The sequence below is a fragment of the Protopterus annectens genome, chromosome 2.part1 (genome assembly GCF_019279795.1).
Source record: "Protopterus annectens isolate FY-2018-M chromosome 2.part1, PAN1.0, whole genome shotgun sequence".
Taxonomy (NCBI): domain Eukaryota; kingdom Metazoa; phylum Chordata; order Ceratodontiformes; family Protopteridae; genus Protopterus; species Protopterus annectens.
The window spans coordinates 1512448914-1512465292 of NC_056729.1; the positions used below are offsets into that span (position 1 = coordinate 1512448914).

The following is a 16379-nucleotide window of genomic DNA, read 5'->3' on the forward strand; positions in this document are numbered from 1 at the left end:
CAATTTTGTAATATTAGTACTGTTAACTTGAGCAGCTGACAAAATAACAGAATCTACATGCATTTCTGAAATTAAAAGTAATCTATAACTCTGATCATTACAGTTATTTATTAATTGTAAACCCTCCATGTTTTCTTCCAAATTTGCCATTTTGCAGAGGGATTACTAGGAGGAGAGCAACATTTTGAGCCAAAATCGGGGACACTTGACAGGTTTAGATATACCTAATTCTATAAAGCGATTTATTTGCGTGTATCTCTTAACACAGGAAATTTGAACAAGGCTAAATATATTGAGGGAACATACAAACAGTACTAAAAATTGCTCTTGTATCAACTTAGACAGTTGACAGAATAACAGGTCTTGCATGCATTTTTCTGAAGGGTATGAAGTCTGAAACTCAATGTTTGTTGTTATTTCATTTCTAAATGCTTTGCCAGAAAACCACAAGTGTTATGAGGAACAAACCAAAAATAAGATGCAAAAATCTATTCATTCTGCAAAAATCTGCTCAGTTGAGGGGTACAGTTCAGCCAGGGCTGTCTGAATTTGCCACCCTTTCCCCCTCACAAAATCATGGTCGAATGGGGCCTTCCCTTGCAGATATTCCAATGTCCCATTACTTGGCTATTTTGCCCCATTTACCATAAACACTATAATAATGTGTATACTGCTTTACTTCTACAATGATTTGGATTTCATTTAAAACTTTTATTTTACATTTTACAGCACAAACACTAATAGACATCTGCTAAACAAAGCAATGCAGTCTCACAATGAAAATAGACTTAGCATTAAAACTTCTCTGCCCTTGAAACTCACATTCATTGAAACAGCATTGAAACCCACATTCAAAGAAAATACATCTGGCCACAGACAAATAAAGATTAACTTTGGGCAGTTTTCAAATCATAGGCCCCTTGCACAGGAAACATACATGTGTTCTTTGATACACCTTTCTGATTGCATTAAATTATATTCCTTATATAATATAGCACAGTTGTTAGAAGGCATTTTAAATTTATTATTTTGAACATTTTTCCAGTAAACAATGAAACAAAATGCATGCGCCAATAATGACAAACCTACCCAAGTCAGAACATTTCCATCATAGAAGTCTACTCAAACTTCTACAATACACCAGTATCAGTAAATATGCACAATCTCTGCAGAAATAAAAGTCATCTAAATAATTCCACATTAAAGAGATCTGTAACTAATGAAGAGGTTGCTGCTAGCACACAACTTTATATGTCATTGTTTCATCTACAAATAAATTGCCTGTTACCCTTGAGGAATAAATTGCCTATGTTACATAAAAAATGATAAGCTAGTAATACTGCAACAGAGAATGGATGGCAAACTGATAACATGTCCATTGTTACTAGGTATCTCCACCAAAGAGGACATTCTCAGGACTGCAGCATCCACCCCTTTCAAAAGTACAACACAGTACAGTATCAGCAATGCATAAATATACTGTGGGAGTAGAACCATAGCCTCTGCATCAAAAGCAAGTACACTACCTGTTGTGCTATTAACAATGCAAGTGGACTCAGCATAAGCAGCACTAAACTTCTCTTCAAGCTCTCAATTCCTTGTAATATCCACTCGACACTCAACTTTATCTCTCAACTTTGAAGCACAAGAAATCTGGAAAAAGCCAAAATTTATTGGGGGGGGGGGGCAAAAGCCCAAAAACTAGGGACACATTAAATATTGCTTGTATAATCTTGGAATGTTGCTAGAATAAAATGCTGTGCTAACCGCCATGCATTTCACTGCCAAGTCTTGAAGTCAGGACCCTGTGCACTACAGTCAGAGCAACATACCACTATGCCAAATCAGCTGGTTCTTGAAAGGCAAGTAGACTGAAACTTAAATGGCTATCATTTAGTGAATTCAGTTCTCACCATAACTCTCAACTTCTTAGCACAAAACTCCTAGACAAAGCCAATAATGGGGGAATACAGCCACCCAAACATATTCAGTGAATTCAGTTCTCACCGTAGCTCTCAACCTGTTAGCCCAAAAAAATTGGACAAAGCCAGCAATGATCTTATAAACAGAAAATTGCTAGCATAAAAGGTTTTGTGTTACCATGAACTTTCTGACGAATATGAAGTCTGAAATTCAAATGCCTGTCATTATTTTCCAGAAAACCACAGATTTTATGAGGAATAGAACAGAAATATGAAGCAAAAATTTCATAAATGGTGGTGGGTGGGGAATTCAAGCTCTAGCTATCTACTCCCAAGGTACAGGGTTTGAGTCTAGCGACCACCAGGTATGTTTCCCGAGTTCTTCTGATCACTGGGGGCATTTCACACATACGCCCTTCCTGTAAATTCAAACATCCAATCTGAAGATTCCATTCCACTTACATCCTACTGTGTTTTAAAAGCCCTGTGCGAGAGCAGATGTTGCAGTCTGATCCCCTTCTAGTCTTTGCAGTTGTAACGTGATATGTTCCAGGAATGCTGTGGACTTGCATTTGTTTTCTTATTTCTTTTCTTTTTTTCGTTTCATTTTTTTTTTTCTTTTAATTTTGTTTCATTTTTTGGGGGGCTGCAGTCCTGCAGTCCAATAGCACGAGCCACCCCTGAAGAGAATATATAGAAGCAGATGGTCTCAGCATCTTCTATCCACTCCTGTAGTCTTTTATAGCATGGATGTTTAAGTTTTATTAAAGGACTGAACTAGCTGATTTCTTTGAGTGTGGAAAACAATTGCCTATTGCTGTTTCACTTTTTAAAAAAAATTGCAAAAGGTCATTATCTGGAGATGAGTGTGGTAACTTGGGCATTATCTGGACATGACTGTGGTGCCTTGGGTATTATCTGGAGGTGAATATGGTGCCTTGGGCCATGAAACTTTCTTGGGGAATATGGCCTTTGAATTGACTCTTCTTCACAGGCTGGGCCTGTTGACTGTGAAAAGTCAAACTCGCTTAGCAAAATATTTCAGAGTAATGTATGTATTGTCAAGACGATGTAACAACATACTGCAAGAAATGCAGAAATGGAGCTTGTGTCTCAGAACCCAAAGTAAGCAGATTTCTCTGGACGGGCAACAATACTGGCAGTAAGAATAAGAAGGTGACATCCATCACTAGTGTCCGGCTCATAGTCAGAAATGTATAATATCACTATCTAGTAGCCAGAATGACAATAGCAACTGCATTGTTGTTCTTAAATGTTTGAAGAGAGGAATGTCCTTGGCCAGTGGGCAAAAATGTGAGCAGAATAAGAATATCAAGTAGTGGAATGCTTTGGCATTGGCACCCTTTGAAACTCTGGGATCCAGAAAGTTCCCCTTATGTGATAGACTGACCAAGCAGCCACATTGTCAGATTAGCTAGAATCCCCTTATGTGATAAAGTGAGCAAGCAGCTGCCTTGTCACAATAGCTAGACTCTCCAACCTTGTATTTAGGTCTCATCTCCAGCTGAAACATAAATGGACAAAGTTAAAGATGCTACTTGTTAAGCCTACTATTGCATACACTGTGCAGTGCATCACTGGATGTACCTTGGTGATCCAATGACAGACATATATGTTTGTCATAAGGAATTCCTTGCTAATGGACTCTATTTGTTAGAAAGGCTGTAGGGATGGCATCACCATATATTAAGAGTATAGAATTCCTAATAAACACAGATCTATTGAGCAGCAGAGGAAAAAGGTAATAGAGCAGCAACACAACTTTACTGTGAACCTTTCACCTTACTAAAGTGACTAGTGAACTTTAGCTCTGGATGAAGGAAGTGGATGATGTGCTTCACAAGGAAGGACACCTGAACAGCTGTACAACAGAAAGGTGCAGACGTGTATCAGACTTTGCCCAGTCCTACCTAAACACCTTATATCAAAAGGAACAGATGTTCTTTTCTGAACTAATTATCAGAAAGAAGACATTCCTCAAATAAATAAAACCTTACTGCTGATGCTGTGAATGTGAATAAAAAAAAATCCCAGTCATGGAACTGCCAGAAGACAGGACAAAATTTGAGAAGATGAGCATTGTAATTTTACTGACCTGACTACGTCCAGTATGGGTTCCATAAGCAGTATGGATTAAAAACAAGACAGAGATGTCTGTTACCTTAGAATATGGAGAAAAAACTCCCAAATGACGTGGAGAAATGAGGTACCATTAAAGCCTGTAGTGCTACTGGTAATCCTTGTTTTGCAAAACTGAAGAGTTGCTAGAGTATTTTATTGAAGAAAAGACTGGGTGCTGATTGGCTGTTGTCCCTTCTTGCAGCAGAAATGGCAGAGAGCTGCATATATCTCTAAGTCAAACAGGTGCAAGCAGATAAAAATTTGTTTATATAATTTTTGTTAACTGGAGATATGCTGGTCATTAGGGAAATTGTCTTTCAGGCAAAGCCTAGGGTAGAACAAGACCACTCTACATACAGAAGTACAATGCAGACATGTAGAGCATAGTAAGTACAGTTGTGTACACTTACCATAAATGTAGATGTTCAAGTGTATTCACTGTTGCAGTCATCACATTTGGGTTATCCTGCCAGGGGTAGCCATCAGTCGGCCCGAATACCAGAGACTTAGTATTTCTGTATCGGTTGCTGTCGCTTGAGGACTGACATCAGGTTGTCAATGGTATAAAGTAAGGCAGCTGATGCCATTACATCAGGTTTTCTTGCCCTAACCTGTCAGGAGCCTCTAAGTAGGAGGCCAGGCTTTGGCGGAAGAACCCCACCAGTGGAAAATAAATACCAATATGTCCCTTGTAAGGAAAGGAGAACAGCAAGGAAGAATGGTAATAAAAGGAGAAAAAGAAGAAAGGGGATGGAGAGTGGGAAACCAGGACTGTAACAGTGAATACACTTGAATATCTACATTTATGGTAAGTGTACACAACTGTACTATGTTCTTCGCGTTTCACTGTTGCAGTCATCACATTTGGGTTGATTCTCAAAGCTGAGGAAATGAGTGGAGGCAGTCAAGGAAATTAGGGGCTGGCTATGATGCAAGACTGCAGAGGCAAACCCTGCCCTGGATTTGGAGAAGAGACGCAGGTGGTAGTGCCTGGTAAAAGTGTGAACAGATGTCCAGGTGGCAGCTTCCAGGATGTCCCTGGTGGGGACTCCTCTGAGGAAAGCTGCAGAAGTGGAGGCTGCTCTGGTGGAGTGTGTCCTGACCCCCTTGGGGGAGGCTTTCCATGCTGTTTGTAGCAGAAATGGATGCAGTGTGTTATCCACCTGGAAATGGTTTGCTTGGAGATGGCTTTGCCTTCTGTCCCTGCAGCAAAGCTAACCAGCAATTGATCAGACTTTCTGAAGGATTTAGTCCTGTCTAGATAGAATCTGAGATGTCTGTGCACATCTAGAGAGTGAAGAATCCTTTCCCCCTTCTTCTGGGGATTAGCAAAAAAGGTGGGCAAATGAATGGATTGATTGAGAGCCACTCTGGAGACCACCTTGGGCATGAAGGATGGGTTAGTTCTGAGGGATACCCTGTCTGCATGGAAGATGATGAAGGGTTCCACAGCCATGAGTGCTTGCAGCTCAGAGACTCTTATGGCTGAAGTGATGGCCAGAAGGAATGCTGTCTTCCAGGAGAGAAATTTTAGCTCTGCAGAAGAAGCTGGTTGGAAAGGGGGCAGGGTGAGCTTTTCCAATACAAAGTTAAGATCCCAAGCTGGTATTGGTGCCCTTCTGTGTGGCCCCAAGTTGCTAGCCCCTCTTAGGAACTGTTTGACAAAAGGGTGTGAGAAAAGGGGCTGCTCAGTGTGAAAATGAGCAGAAATAGCAGAGGCATGAATTTTTACAGAGGAGAAAGAGAGGCCACTGTGTAGTAGGTCAGTTAAGTATTCCAGGATGAGAAGGAGGGAGGGCTGTGCCTTATTGGCTTCCTTAGCTTGGATCCAGGTGCAGAACCTTTTCCATTTATCAGCATAAGACTTTCTGGTGCTAGGGCATCTGGCCTCATGGATAACATCCAGAACCTGTATACTGAGGTTGGCAGATTGGTTCGGGGTTAGGGAATAAGCCAAGCTGCAAAATTGAGTGCCTGCAATTGGGGATGCATGAATTCCTTTTCCCTCTGGGTCAGGAGGTTTGGAATCTGAGGAAGATGCCATGGAGGCAGTGGGACAGGCTGCGCAGCAAGGGGAACCAGTGTTGCCGGGGCAAGTCTGGAGCTATAATTGTCCTTGTTTTTTTCTCTCTTATTTTGAGAAGTACCCTGGGGATGAGAAGTTGGGGAGGAAATGCATAGACCAGTATAATGACCCAGGAGAAGGACAGGGCATACACATTCATGCAGTGATGCTCCCGGGTGCAGAATTTGCTGAGCTGATGGTTGGTGTGGGAGGCAAAGAGGTCGATCTTCGGGGTTCTTCATTTCTGAGTTATTAAGGTGAAGGTACTTCTGTTAAGTTGCCAGTCGTGTGCATCCGGAAGATTTCTGCTTAATTGGTCTGCCAGAGAGTTGAGAGAGCCTGGTAGGAATTGTGCTAACAGGTGTAGTTGCATGGCAGAGGCTGTGTGCCAAAGGGTCATGGCCAGCCTGCATAGGGGGTAGAAGTGAGTCCCTCCCTGCTTGTTGATGTACCACATCACAGTGGTGTTGTCTGTTTCTCTGGAGAGAGAAGGGGCTTGAAAGCTATCAAGGTGTTCTGCACAGCCATCATCTCTTTTTGATTGATGTGCAGGCAGAGGGATTTGCAGTGGGCTCCATTGGCCCTGTATGCACCTGCCATCCAGGTGTGCACCCCAAGCATAGTCGGATGCATCTGTGGTGAGGGTCTGGGCAGTGGGGGGTGGGGAGAAAGGCAGTCCCTTGTTGAGGGAGCATGCTGTTGCCCACCTAAGAAAATCTTTTCTGAGGCAAGGAATTATAGGTAGGAGAGTTTCCAGGTCTTGAGAGTGTTGACACCAAAGGCTCTTTAGGTAACATTGAAGTTTCCTCATATGCAGTCTGGCATATAGAATAAGTAGTATGCAAGATGCCATGAGCCCCAGGGCATGCAGGATCTTCCTTGCAGTTAGCTGGGCCTGGTGGCTAGTTGAGAGAAGTAGGTTGTCAGGAAAATTTGTTTCTCTAGTGTAAGATATACCATCTGGGGTGCTGTGTCCAGACTTGCTCCCAGGAAGATTATCCTTTGGGTAAGCACCTGCTTGGATTTCTTTTAGTTGATTGTGTACCCTAGAGAGATTAGGAGGGTCTTTACAAAGGCCAGGTGTTTGAGGAGCTTTTCCTGGCTGTCTGCTTGAATAAGGCAGTTATCTAAATATGGGTAAATCTGAATATTTCTTTGTCTGCAAAAGGCAATGGCCAGAGCCAGACATTTTGTGAAAAGTCTGGGAGCAGTAGATAAGTCAAAGGGAAGCACAGAGAACTGAAAGTGTTGAGATCCTGCCCTGAAGCTGAGATATTTCTTGCATGATTCCCTGATAGGAATGTGGAGGTAGGCCTCTTTTAAATCTAGGGTTGCTTGCCAAGTGTTCTTGGAGAGCATGGGTAGCAGCTGCTGGAGGATGGGCATTTTGAATTTTGGGATCACCAGGAAGGTGTTCAGAATGAATAGATCAAGTATGGGGTGCCAGGTGCCCTCTTTTTTGGGTACCAGAAATAGTCTGGAGTAGAAACCTTGGCTTGTCTGTTCTGCAGGAACGTGGTCTACTGCCCTCATAGAGAGCAGGGAAAGGATTTGCTTTTGAGCCTCTGCCCATTGATTTGGAGGTAGATCTGGGAACCCTTTTGGGGTTGGAAGTGTGTGAAAGAAAAACTTGCATCCCTGAGACACAATGTTCAGAACCCAGTGGTACTTGGTAATGGTGGCCCGGATGCTTGAGTGAAATGAGAGTTTTCCTCCTAGGGGTAAGTGAAGGTGGGCAGAGGGAAGGGGTGGAGGAGTTGAGACATTGTGAGTTCTTACCATAAGGGAGTGGCTTAGAACTCCCTTTATTTGAAGTGGAGATAGTCCACTGCTTATATCTCTGCATTCCCTGTGGCTGCTGTCTGGGGGGGGGGGTCTGTTTCCACGGGGTCTAGACTGAGCCAGTTTATTGGGAGCAGGAAAGGACCAGTGTTTGGAAGAACAATGCCTGCTGAACCTAGGGGCCTGGATCTGCAAGAAATCCTTAACTGTTTGCATAGATTTTGCTTTTTCTTCCATCTTTTTTTAAGACCTCTTTTGCTTTAGTGCCAAATAAGTTATCTTTGTGCAAGGGGGCATCCAACAATTTAGATTTGACATGGTCTGGCAGGGGCTGTTCCTTCTAATGACAGATCCAGTGACTGCTGTCCTGCAAGAAGCTTCTAGGGTGTCAAAACCACAGTGCATTAATTACTTGACTTGCAGAATGCATTAACTCTTGTAAATCTTTAGATTCTGCCCAAGCAGGAAAGGAAGACATTTTTTATTTAAGGAGTTCCAAGGTATGTTGCTGAAATTTCAGCATATGGAACTGACAGTTTAGTGCCCTGATAGCAAGAATAGCTGAGGTGTATAATTTTTTACCCCATCTGTCCAATGCTCGGGAATCCCTGTCTGAGGGGGTGGGATTCTTAGCAGAGATTGCTTTAATCCCTTTTAGCCCTTGAGAAATGACCTCAGGGTCAGCTGTAGGATTTTAAAAAAGATATTTGTGCGAGTCAGGGACTCTGTAGTACCTGTCTGGTTTTCTGGAAGCTGGGGGAAGGGCATCAGGATTCAAGCTGGATTCGAGGAAAACATCCTCCACAACATCCAGGACTGGGGGGATGGCCAAGGGTCTGTGTTGTGGAAGATATAGGAATTCCCTGAGTCTCTTTTTAGACTGAGGGTAGTCCTGACTTTCCCATTGGAAACCCTCCCTTAAAGTATGCAAGGTTTCCCCAAAGGAAAAATCCTCTGGGGGAGAGGCTGAAGGAAAGGAATCCTCTGCATTAGAATCTTCATAAGTGGAGAGGGGTTGCATGTCTTCATATTCAGATGCATCAGATTCATCTGACTCTTGTTCAGACAAAACTACAGGGGACAGATCTCTTTTCCTTTTGGAGGGGGTAGCTTGGCTTCCCCTGATCAGCATGATAAGGTCTTCTGCCATTTTAAGCATTTGAGACTGAGGCAAGGTAGCTGGCACCTGAAAGTGGGTCGTCGGTTTCTTGGGTGTGGTTTGTACCCTGGGCCTAAGAAACTCGGTTGTTTTTGAAAGAACGGTAGTCTCAAAAGAAGATGTCAGTTTGTGTCGAGATTCGGTAGTGTGAAGGACTTCCTTGGAAGCTGGTGCCTGCTCAGTGGCTCCGGACCCATCCAAGGTAGAGACGACCGCAGGATTCTTAATTGAAGAAGAGTTTTGCAGCATGCCGGCCTCCAAAAGGGTCTCGGTAGTGGCCTGCGAATCAACAGAAGTGAGCATCAGGGGCTGCGAAAGCGCCTCACTGAGTACCGGAGAACTGACGACTAGCTTAATAGAAGCATTGTTGGTAGGTTTGGACCTGTGCAGTCTGTCTCTGTCTTTATCTTTACTTTTTTTAGAAGATCTGCTGTTGGATGGATTATTGAAGCCATATTGGAATTCGAAGACAGCAAGTGAAAAAATCTGGCTACAGTAAGGGCTCGACAATGGATAGCTCTGGCATTGAACAAAGCACAGAAGTGACAATGGGGGATGTCATGGTCTGGGCCTAAACAAGTGACGCAGTAAGAGTGGAAGTCTAGGTGTGCTATTTACTTTCCACAGGTGAGACAATTATTAACTTTTTCTGACATCAGTTAGTGCAAGAAAAAAGGATCCCCAACGGGGTACTTAGCTTTGGAAGACTTCAACTTCAATTCGGTGGATGAAAACTCAGGTAGCGGCTGACCAGCACTCATGCAAACTGATTCTGCTTCGGGCTGCATGGCAAGAAAGACTGATGTAATGGCGTCGGCTGCCTTACTTTATACTACTGATGACCTGACATCAGTCCTCATGCAATAGCAACAGATGCAGAAATACTAAGTCTCTGGTATTCGGGCTGGCCAAGGGCTACCCTGGCAGGGATAACCCAAATGTGATGACTGCAACAGTGAAACACAAAGAACATTAAGAAGACCTTTCCATTATTAATTTCTTATCAGCGTTTCCCACATTACCAGGTGATCTTACTGTTGGCTTTGGATTTAATAGTAATCCATGGAATACATAAATATGTTTAGAAGTCCAGTGATGAATGTTACTTAACCCACCCCAGGTAAAGCAGAGAATCTGAAGTTGTCTGTACAGTAAAACAGCCAGAGTATCTTAACAGAAACATGTTTCACAGTACAGCAGAAAGGGGTAATGCCTCAACTGATCTTGGTGGCTAAAGCACTAATAACCAATTCCATGTTTTTGCAAAACAGTCTCACCTGGTGACTGTCAGTCAACACCTTCAACATTTTATATAGTGTGCTTTTACTGCAAATACAGTACAAACTAATTTTCTGAAATCAAATCTGTGAGTTTACAGAACAGGACTGCTGAAAGACGTATCACTCCATGAAACCTACCTGGGGGTGGAAGAGCAACGGTGAGGGTCGCAGGTACTTGTCCTTCAGGGCACCGACAGGGTCCATAAGTTTCCGCTTCTCTACCCTGCTGGACAACAACGCAAAGGGTTACGTACACTGTAGTGAAACAGAAATCTCTAGAAACACACACCAAAAGCATAGGCCACATCAGGTCTAAAGAAAATCCCAAGAAAAGTCTGCTCACCTTTGGACTTGCTATGTCACAAAATAAGGACATTGTATACTTCCACAACACAGAATATATTAAATTAGAAAAAAAATGGGTTTAAGATGGAACCATAAACAGGATCTAGATCTAATTTCCAGAACCAGAAGATCCTGTGTTGTCCTCACCTTCCTTCTCTGCAGATATAAGCTGATCCAAGCCAGCAACAGTATCAGAGCTATTGTCCAGCACTCAGGCTTCCCTCTCCCGTAATGCACTGTTCTAAGGGAACTACTCCAGATCACATCTACCACCTTTCAGACAAAATCTCCAGCACTCCACTCATTTTTGAAAAATCTGCAGATAAGTCAAGTCTTTCTAAGCTTGCTTTGCTTATTTACTTATTAAGTCTTATTTCCTCTCTTTGATTATACTTTTCTTCAGATTTCCTCTGTCTTGTCTTTCCTCTCTTCTGTCTGAGGCCTCTCAGTGACTGCTAGTTTATTCCTTATTTAAATGAACATCATTTGTGTTTTTTTTCACTATCAAAAAGGCACTGGGTTTTAAAAAAATGTCTGATATGTGGGCATAACATCCCATCCCAGGGTATACATATTCAGCATGTGCTGCCTGGGCTCTGATCCTTTGAATGCTCATTGTGATATTTGTTTTAAACAGTTCTTCATTGGATACCTCTACTTCTCAACTTCCCAAAGGTGCTGAGAGACAGGTACAGAAATATTCTGATAAAGGCAAAGGAAAAGACAAAGACAGGTCTAAAGATAGAGATAATGGCTCTAAGACTAGGGAAAAACAGGCCGAGAAAAGAAAATGCATATATAATTCTCCTCCTCAGGACTCTCTGGCTCTGAAAATTTTCAGATTTCTGAGGCATTCCACACCCTTGGTTCTGATCCCTTTACCCTCCTCAAGTGAACTGGATACCATAATTATTCCAGATCACTCTTTCGGGAGATTCTCTTCTCTGAGGTCTGGATCTCCCGAGAGAGATTTCTGGAGATGTTTGATTTCCTGACTACTGTCAGTTGCATCATCCTGATATGGGGAAGCATTGCAGACATAGACTGGAATAAGATGATGAGAGCCTTCATTAAGGTCTAGATTGATGTGGAAGTCATTCCCTTCCCTTTGACTCTGATGGTATTGAGAGCTAGTCTACCCATTTCACTTGTAGTTGCTTCTTTCCCCAGTTTTTATGGTAAATCCAGTGGCTTTTAAACAGAGGTGCTCACCAATTGTTCCCCGATCGGCATCGGCAAACTTAGGGTTCTCAAGGTTGACAGCCTCACTGTCCTACTCAGCTCTGAAGTGCTGTGAGTCTATAGCATCTGGGAGTTGAGAGATCAGCACTAATCACTTGGAGCCATGGAAGACTCCATCTGGTTGGAGGCATCGTGGTTCTAGGAATGTAAGCATAGAAGGAGGCACTTAGACTCCCCACAGGAGTCTCTCACTAAAGACACTGACCTTGAAGGGAGACAGTCCCTCTAAATCTTCCTTTGAGGACATTTCTTTTTGTTATTTAATGGAACTGCTAAGACAAGGGGGAAACTGGTTAACAGATATCCCCTTCCCCTGATGATGAAGTGTTCCTTGAGGTCTTTGGAGTGGGTTCATCTACCTCCAGGGTGGTGGTCCCTGCTGATAGGTTCATCAATGTAGTTTCACAGTGGGCTTAATGAGATCCAGATGTGGAACCAATACTTTGTTAGACAGACAAGGTGCTGGTCCCTCCCAAGGATAGGCCACATTGGAGTAAATTGCCTCTTGTGGATTCTATTGTTATTGCAGTAGCCACAAATAAATAGCTGTCTGAGGGCAGCTCCATTGTCAGTCTACCTAACAGAGTCCAGAGCAGTGGATCATTTTGGGAAGTGTGTGTATGCCTCAGTAACCTTTTCTCTAAGACTATTAAAGTATATCTCTTGTATTACTAGACTCCAGAGGAAATTAACTACTCCCTATGGAGACCTCAGACAGCAGAGATGACGAAATTCATAGAGTTTTAATTGGCTACCATGTTGTCTATTAGTAATATTACACTAAGGCTGGTTTCTAATGCAGCAGCTCGTGCATCTACAGGAAATGTCATTGCACTACATCATTGTGCTTGGCTGCCTTTATGTGACTTTGTGGAAAACTGCAATGCATCCTTCCTTAATACCACTTACGATGGCTCAGCTCTGTTATGGGACAAGGTAAAGTATACCTTATCTAAGAGTGAGTAAGAGGGAAAAATGTCGTCTGTTGTGGGAGCTCATTTTTTCGAGCCTCAAGATCATTTTTCAGGAATAAAAGGGGGAGGAAAATTGTTCCAGGAAGTCCCAACAATTTTTACTGACTCCTCTTTTTGACAGAGCCCCCAGGGCAAAGGGGGGAACTCTAATGTACTTTGCCCCAGAGGCAGAGGGGGTCCACAGAATCAAGGGTTTTAAAGATCCTTTTCCAATAAACCCTTCCAGCTTTCCTGAAAAGACTGCCTGCCTTCTCCCTTCTAACACCAGTTAGGGGACACTTGTGTCTTTACTTAGACATCTGGTTGGCCTTCACACAAGAATTGTGGGTGAAGAGGATAACATCCAGAAACTACACAGTCCCCTAAGCCAAACCTTTCTCTTCACACAAGACCTTTCTAGATTCTAGACCCCAACAAAGAAGAATTGTAGGTCAAAACATCGGGTTCCTATCATGTAGTCAAACTTTTACAAGTTCGAACCTCATATGGTTGAGACCATAAGTTTGAATTTGTAAAAGTTCAAGTGTTTGAATGGAAATCTCCATAAGTGGAGGTTTCTATTTTGTTCAATGGGGTACAATCTCGGAGTTGGTATATTTAAGTAGCGGGGGGGTGTGGGGGTGCAGGGGCTTTCCCCCCTGCTTAAAACAGTTTATTTTGTTTTCCGTTGTTTTATTTTTTTATCCATAGTCGAAGTTTTGTAACTTCGAACATAATGGTTCGAACATTACGTGTTTGAAGTTAGAAGGCTTTGACTATGTGATATAGACCCCAAAACATCCACTGGCTGCTAGTAAAAAAAGTGCCATTCAGACAGCAAAGGTTCCTAAGTGTACCCAAGATTCTTTTAAGTTCTAAAAAAGAACAGGGACCTCAGGCCCATTTTTGGACCTCAGCATTCTATACATGTTTTTGAAGAAGGCAAAGCTTGGGATGGTCATGATACGATCCATTCTTCTTCTTCAGGAGAAAGGAGACTGGGTGTGCTCTATACATCTTCACAATGTCTATTATCATGTGAAGAATGCCCACCATTCCAGATGGTATCTAAGCTTTGGGCTAGGAGCCAGTCATTATAATTTCAGGGCCCTCCCATTCAATCTTACGGAACCTCCTGAATGTTCACTAAATACATGGCAGTGAAGGCAGAGCATCACTACTTGCAAGGGTTCCATGTGTTTCTGTACTCAGATGACTGACTCCTCACTGCAAGAACAAAAGAATCCTTATTCCAAGCAAGAGAGTATTTGCTTCAGTTCTGTCGATCCTTGTGAATTTCTGTAAACTACAAAAATATCAAACTTATAACCCACTCAAGGCTGCAGGAACATGGACCAGTCAAGAGGCCCATCACATCAACATTCTGGAGATAAGCACGATTCCTCCTAGGACTACCTCCCACAAAGAGTGATCTCTATCCAGACATACAACACTGCTGAATTCTGGTATATCATAAAATGGGGGAACCCACTCTTACACACTGTGTTGAGAATCCATGAGAGAATGGGGGCAGTGTCTTTGCACATACCAGTTTGAGCCAATATCCTAGTGAGCAAGCTGAGCTGATGCTTTCTCATGCCTTAAGAGTGGTTCTTCCTTGAGACAGTGGTAATGGAAATTTGTAGCCATTGGGGTTAGCCTGCTGAAACCTCTTTACATCTCTGACCAATCTGAAATGCAGCAAATATTTTGACCTCATCCCTCAACAGGGACAGTCACCAAGGTTTATGGTTCATAGGTTACTAGGCTAGTGGCCCTAGAGCCTTTACAAGCCCAGCCATGTTAATCCCAAGTATCCCCATTTGTTCTTTTTGGGTAGTTTGCAGAATAAATTTATGAACAGAGCGGCTCTGTGATCAACACCGGCTACCTCTGTCCATGAGGGACATGGGTGCCACCCCAGGGTTGAATTTGTGGTCTCCCATACAATTATCTAGGTTACATTTAAATAGGATCAGTGAGGATTTCTGTTTTATGTGAATATGATGTGTATTCCACAGAAGCAGCAGTCTCTCCAGCATGTTCTGTTAATTTCACAAGCTAGGTTGAGATCCCTAGAATGAGTGACATTTGCGCCATTTGACTTGTGGATGTGCAGCCTTTCCATTAGGGCAGGGTTGGAGATTGCCCTATAGGCCAGGCACAAGTCACCTCTCAGCAGCCTATAAGATACAGAGTAAAGTGACAGGACTTTCAGTCAATGTAGGTCATGGGTTGGAGTCTCTGTATTTTCTTAGTGAGAAACCTCTGAGGTCTGTTCAGCTGCAGGTGTCTGGTGAGGTACATGTAAAAGGGTGCATCATACTTTATTAGTGGTCTGATGAGGGTTATAACATCCCTTGACCTGGAAGCTATGTCCTTGCTTATGAGGAATGTATCATAGAAGGCTTTCCTTACTACTCTGGAAACTTGGTGGTCAAAGTTCAGATTGCTATCAACCCGTGTTCCCAAGTCGTGCACCACTGGGTTGGAACTCAGGGGGGTGTCAATATTGTAATTTGTAGGGAATTCTATTTTGAAAAAGTTAATAGTAATGCATTTTTTTGCATTTAGTTTTAGACCATAGTTTTGGCACCAGTCATTTGTTTGTGTTAGCCTTTTTTGTAATATGCTGGTATCATTGGGGAACTCAATGATTGCTCAAAAATAGCAATCATTAGCAAACTTGGTGAGCCAAAATTTGTCTACATTGGCCTGGACTTCTGAGAAATAGATGGCAAACATTAAGGGGCCCAGCATAGACCCCTGTGGTACTCCACCAGGGACGGGTCTACTGGTGGAGGTGGAGTCACCAATTTTGATAACTTGTGTTCTGTCTTGGCTAGGGATGTGATTTTAGTTTCATAATTTGCTTTAGATGATTTTATAAGGTTTCTGATTTTCTTGTTTAGGCTTTGGCGGGAACTCTTCCTCTGCAGAATAATATCCCTTTTGCTTTTGGACAACAGTTTCTTCCTCTTGTTATGTAATCTGTTTATACTTGAAGTCCACCATGGTGTCTTATTTTTATTGGTCTGGTCAGGTACAGCAGGGTTTAAGCGGTCACTTAAGTGTTTGTACAGGGCATTTGTGTATACTTCTGCATAGTGATCATTGAAGGATCAAGTGACCAATGGACTCACTAGTCCATACTTGGCCACTTAGTTTCCTATATGCATACCCATCAGGTCCATAGGTAACACATTTTCTTTCGAAGGCTGCCATGTGCAAGGCAAACATTATTCTCGCATTCCTGTTCCTTGCCCCGACAAGTCTAATTGTTTTATCTATGAGCTCATCTTCTACAACCCCCTTGAGTCCTGGATCCCCTTCTGGATCTACTTTCTCACCCATCCTGCAAGCATCACACAGACATCAAGTCCCTCAAGATAACCTCATGGTTTCTCCAATTTTAATGATGACCAAAAACCCCCTTATTGCCTTCTAGACTGGTAAGTATATTCTCAGCCTCATAGAAACCTTCCACCA

At 42.7% G+C, this 16379-nt stretch overlaps 1 protein-coding gene across 6 annotated transcripts in view; it reads right to left on the reverse strand.

Annotated features, from left to right (window-relative positions):
- PRDM16 (PR/SET domain 16) overlaps window positions 1-16379 on the reverse strand; it is a 2576872-nt gene that overhangs the window by 188612 nt on the left and 2371881 nt on the right. For 4 of the 6 annotated variants that reach the window (XM_044062970.1, XM_044062972.1, XM_044062976.1 and 1 more), the window contains one exon: window positions 10489-10576. In XM_044062970.1, the coding sequence (XP_043918905.1) occupies window positions 10489-10576 (88 nt within the window). The remainder of the gene's footprint in view (window positions 1-10488; window positions 10577-16379) is intronic. The other 2 variants (XM_044062971.1, XM_044062974.1) reach the window with 1 other exon arrangement.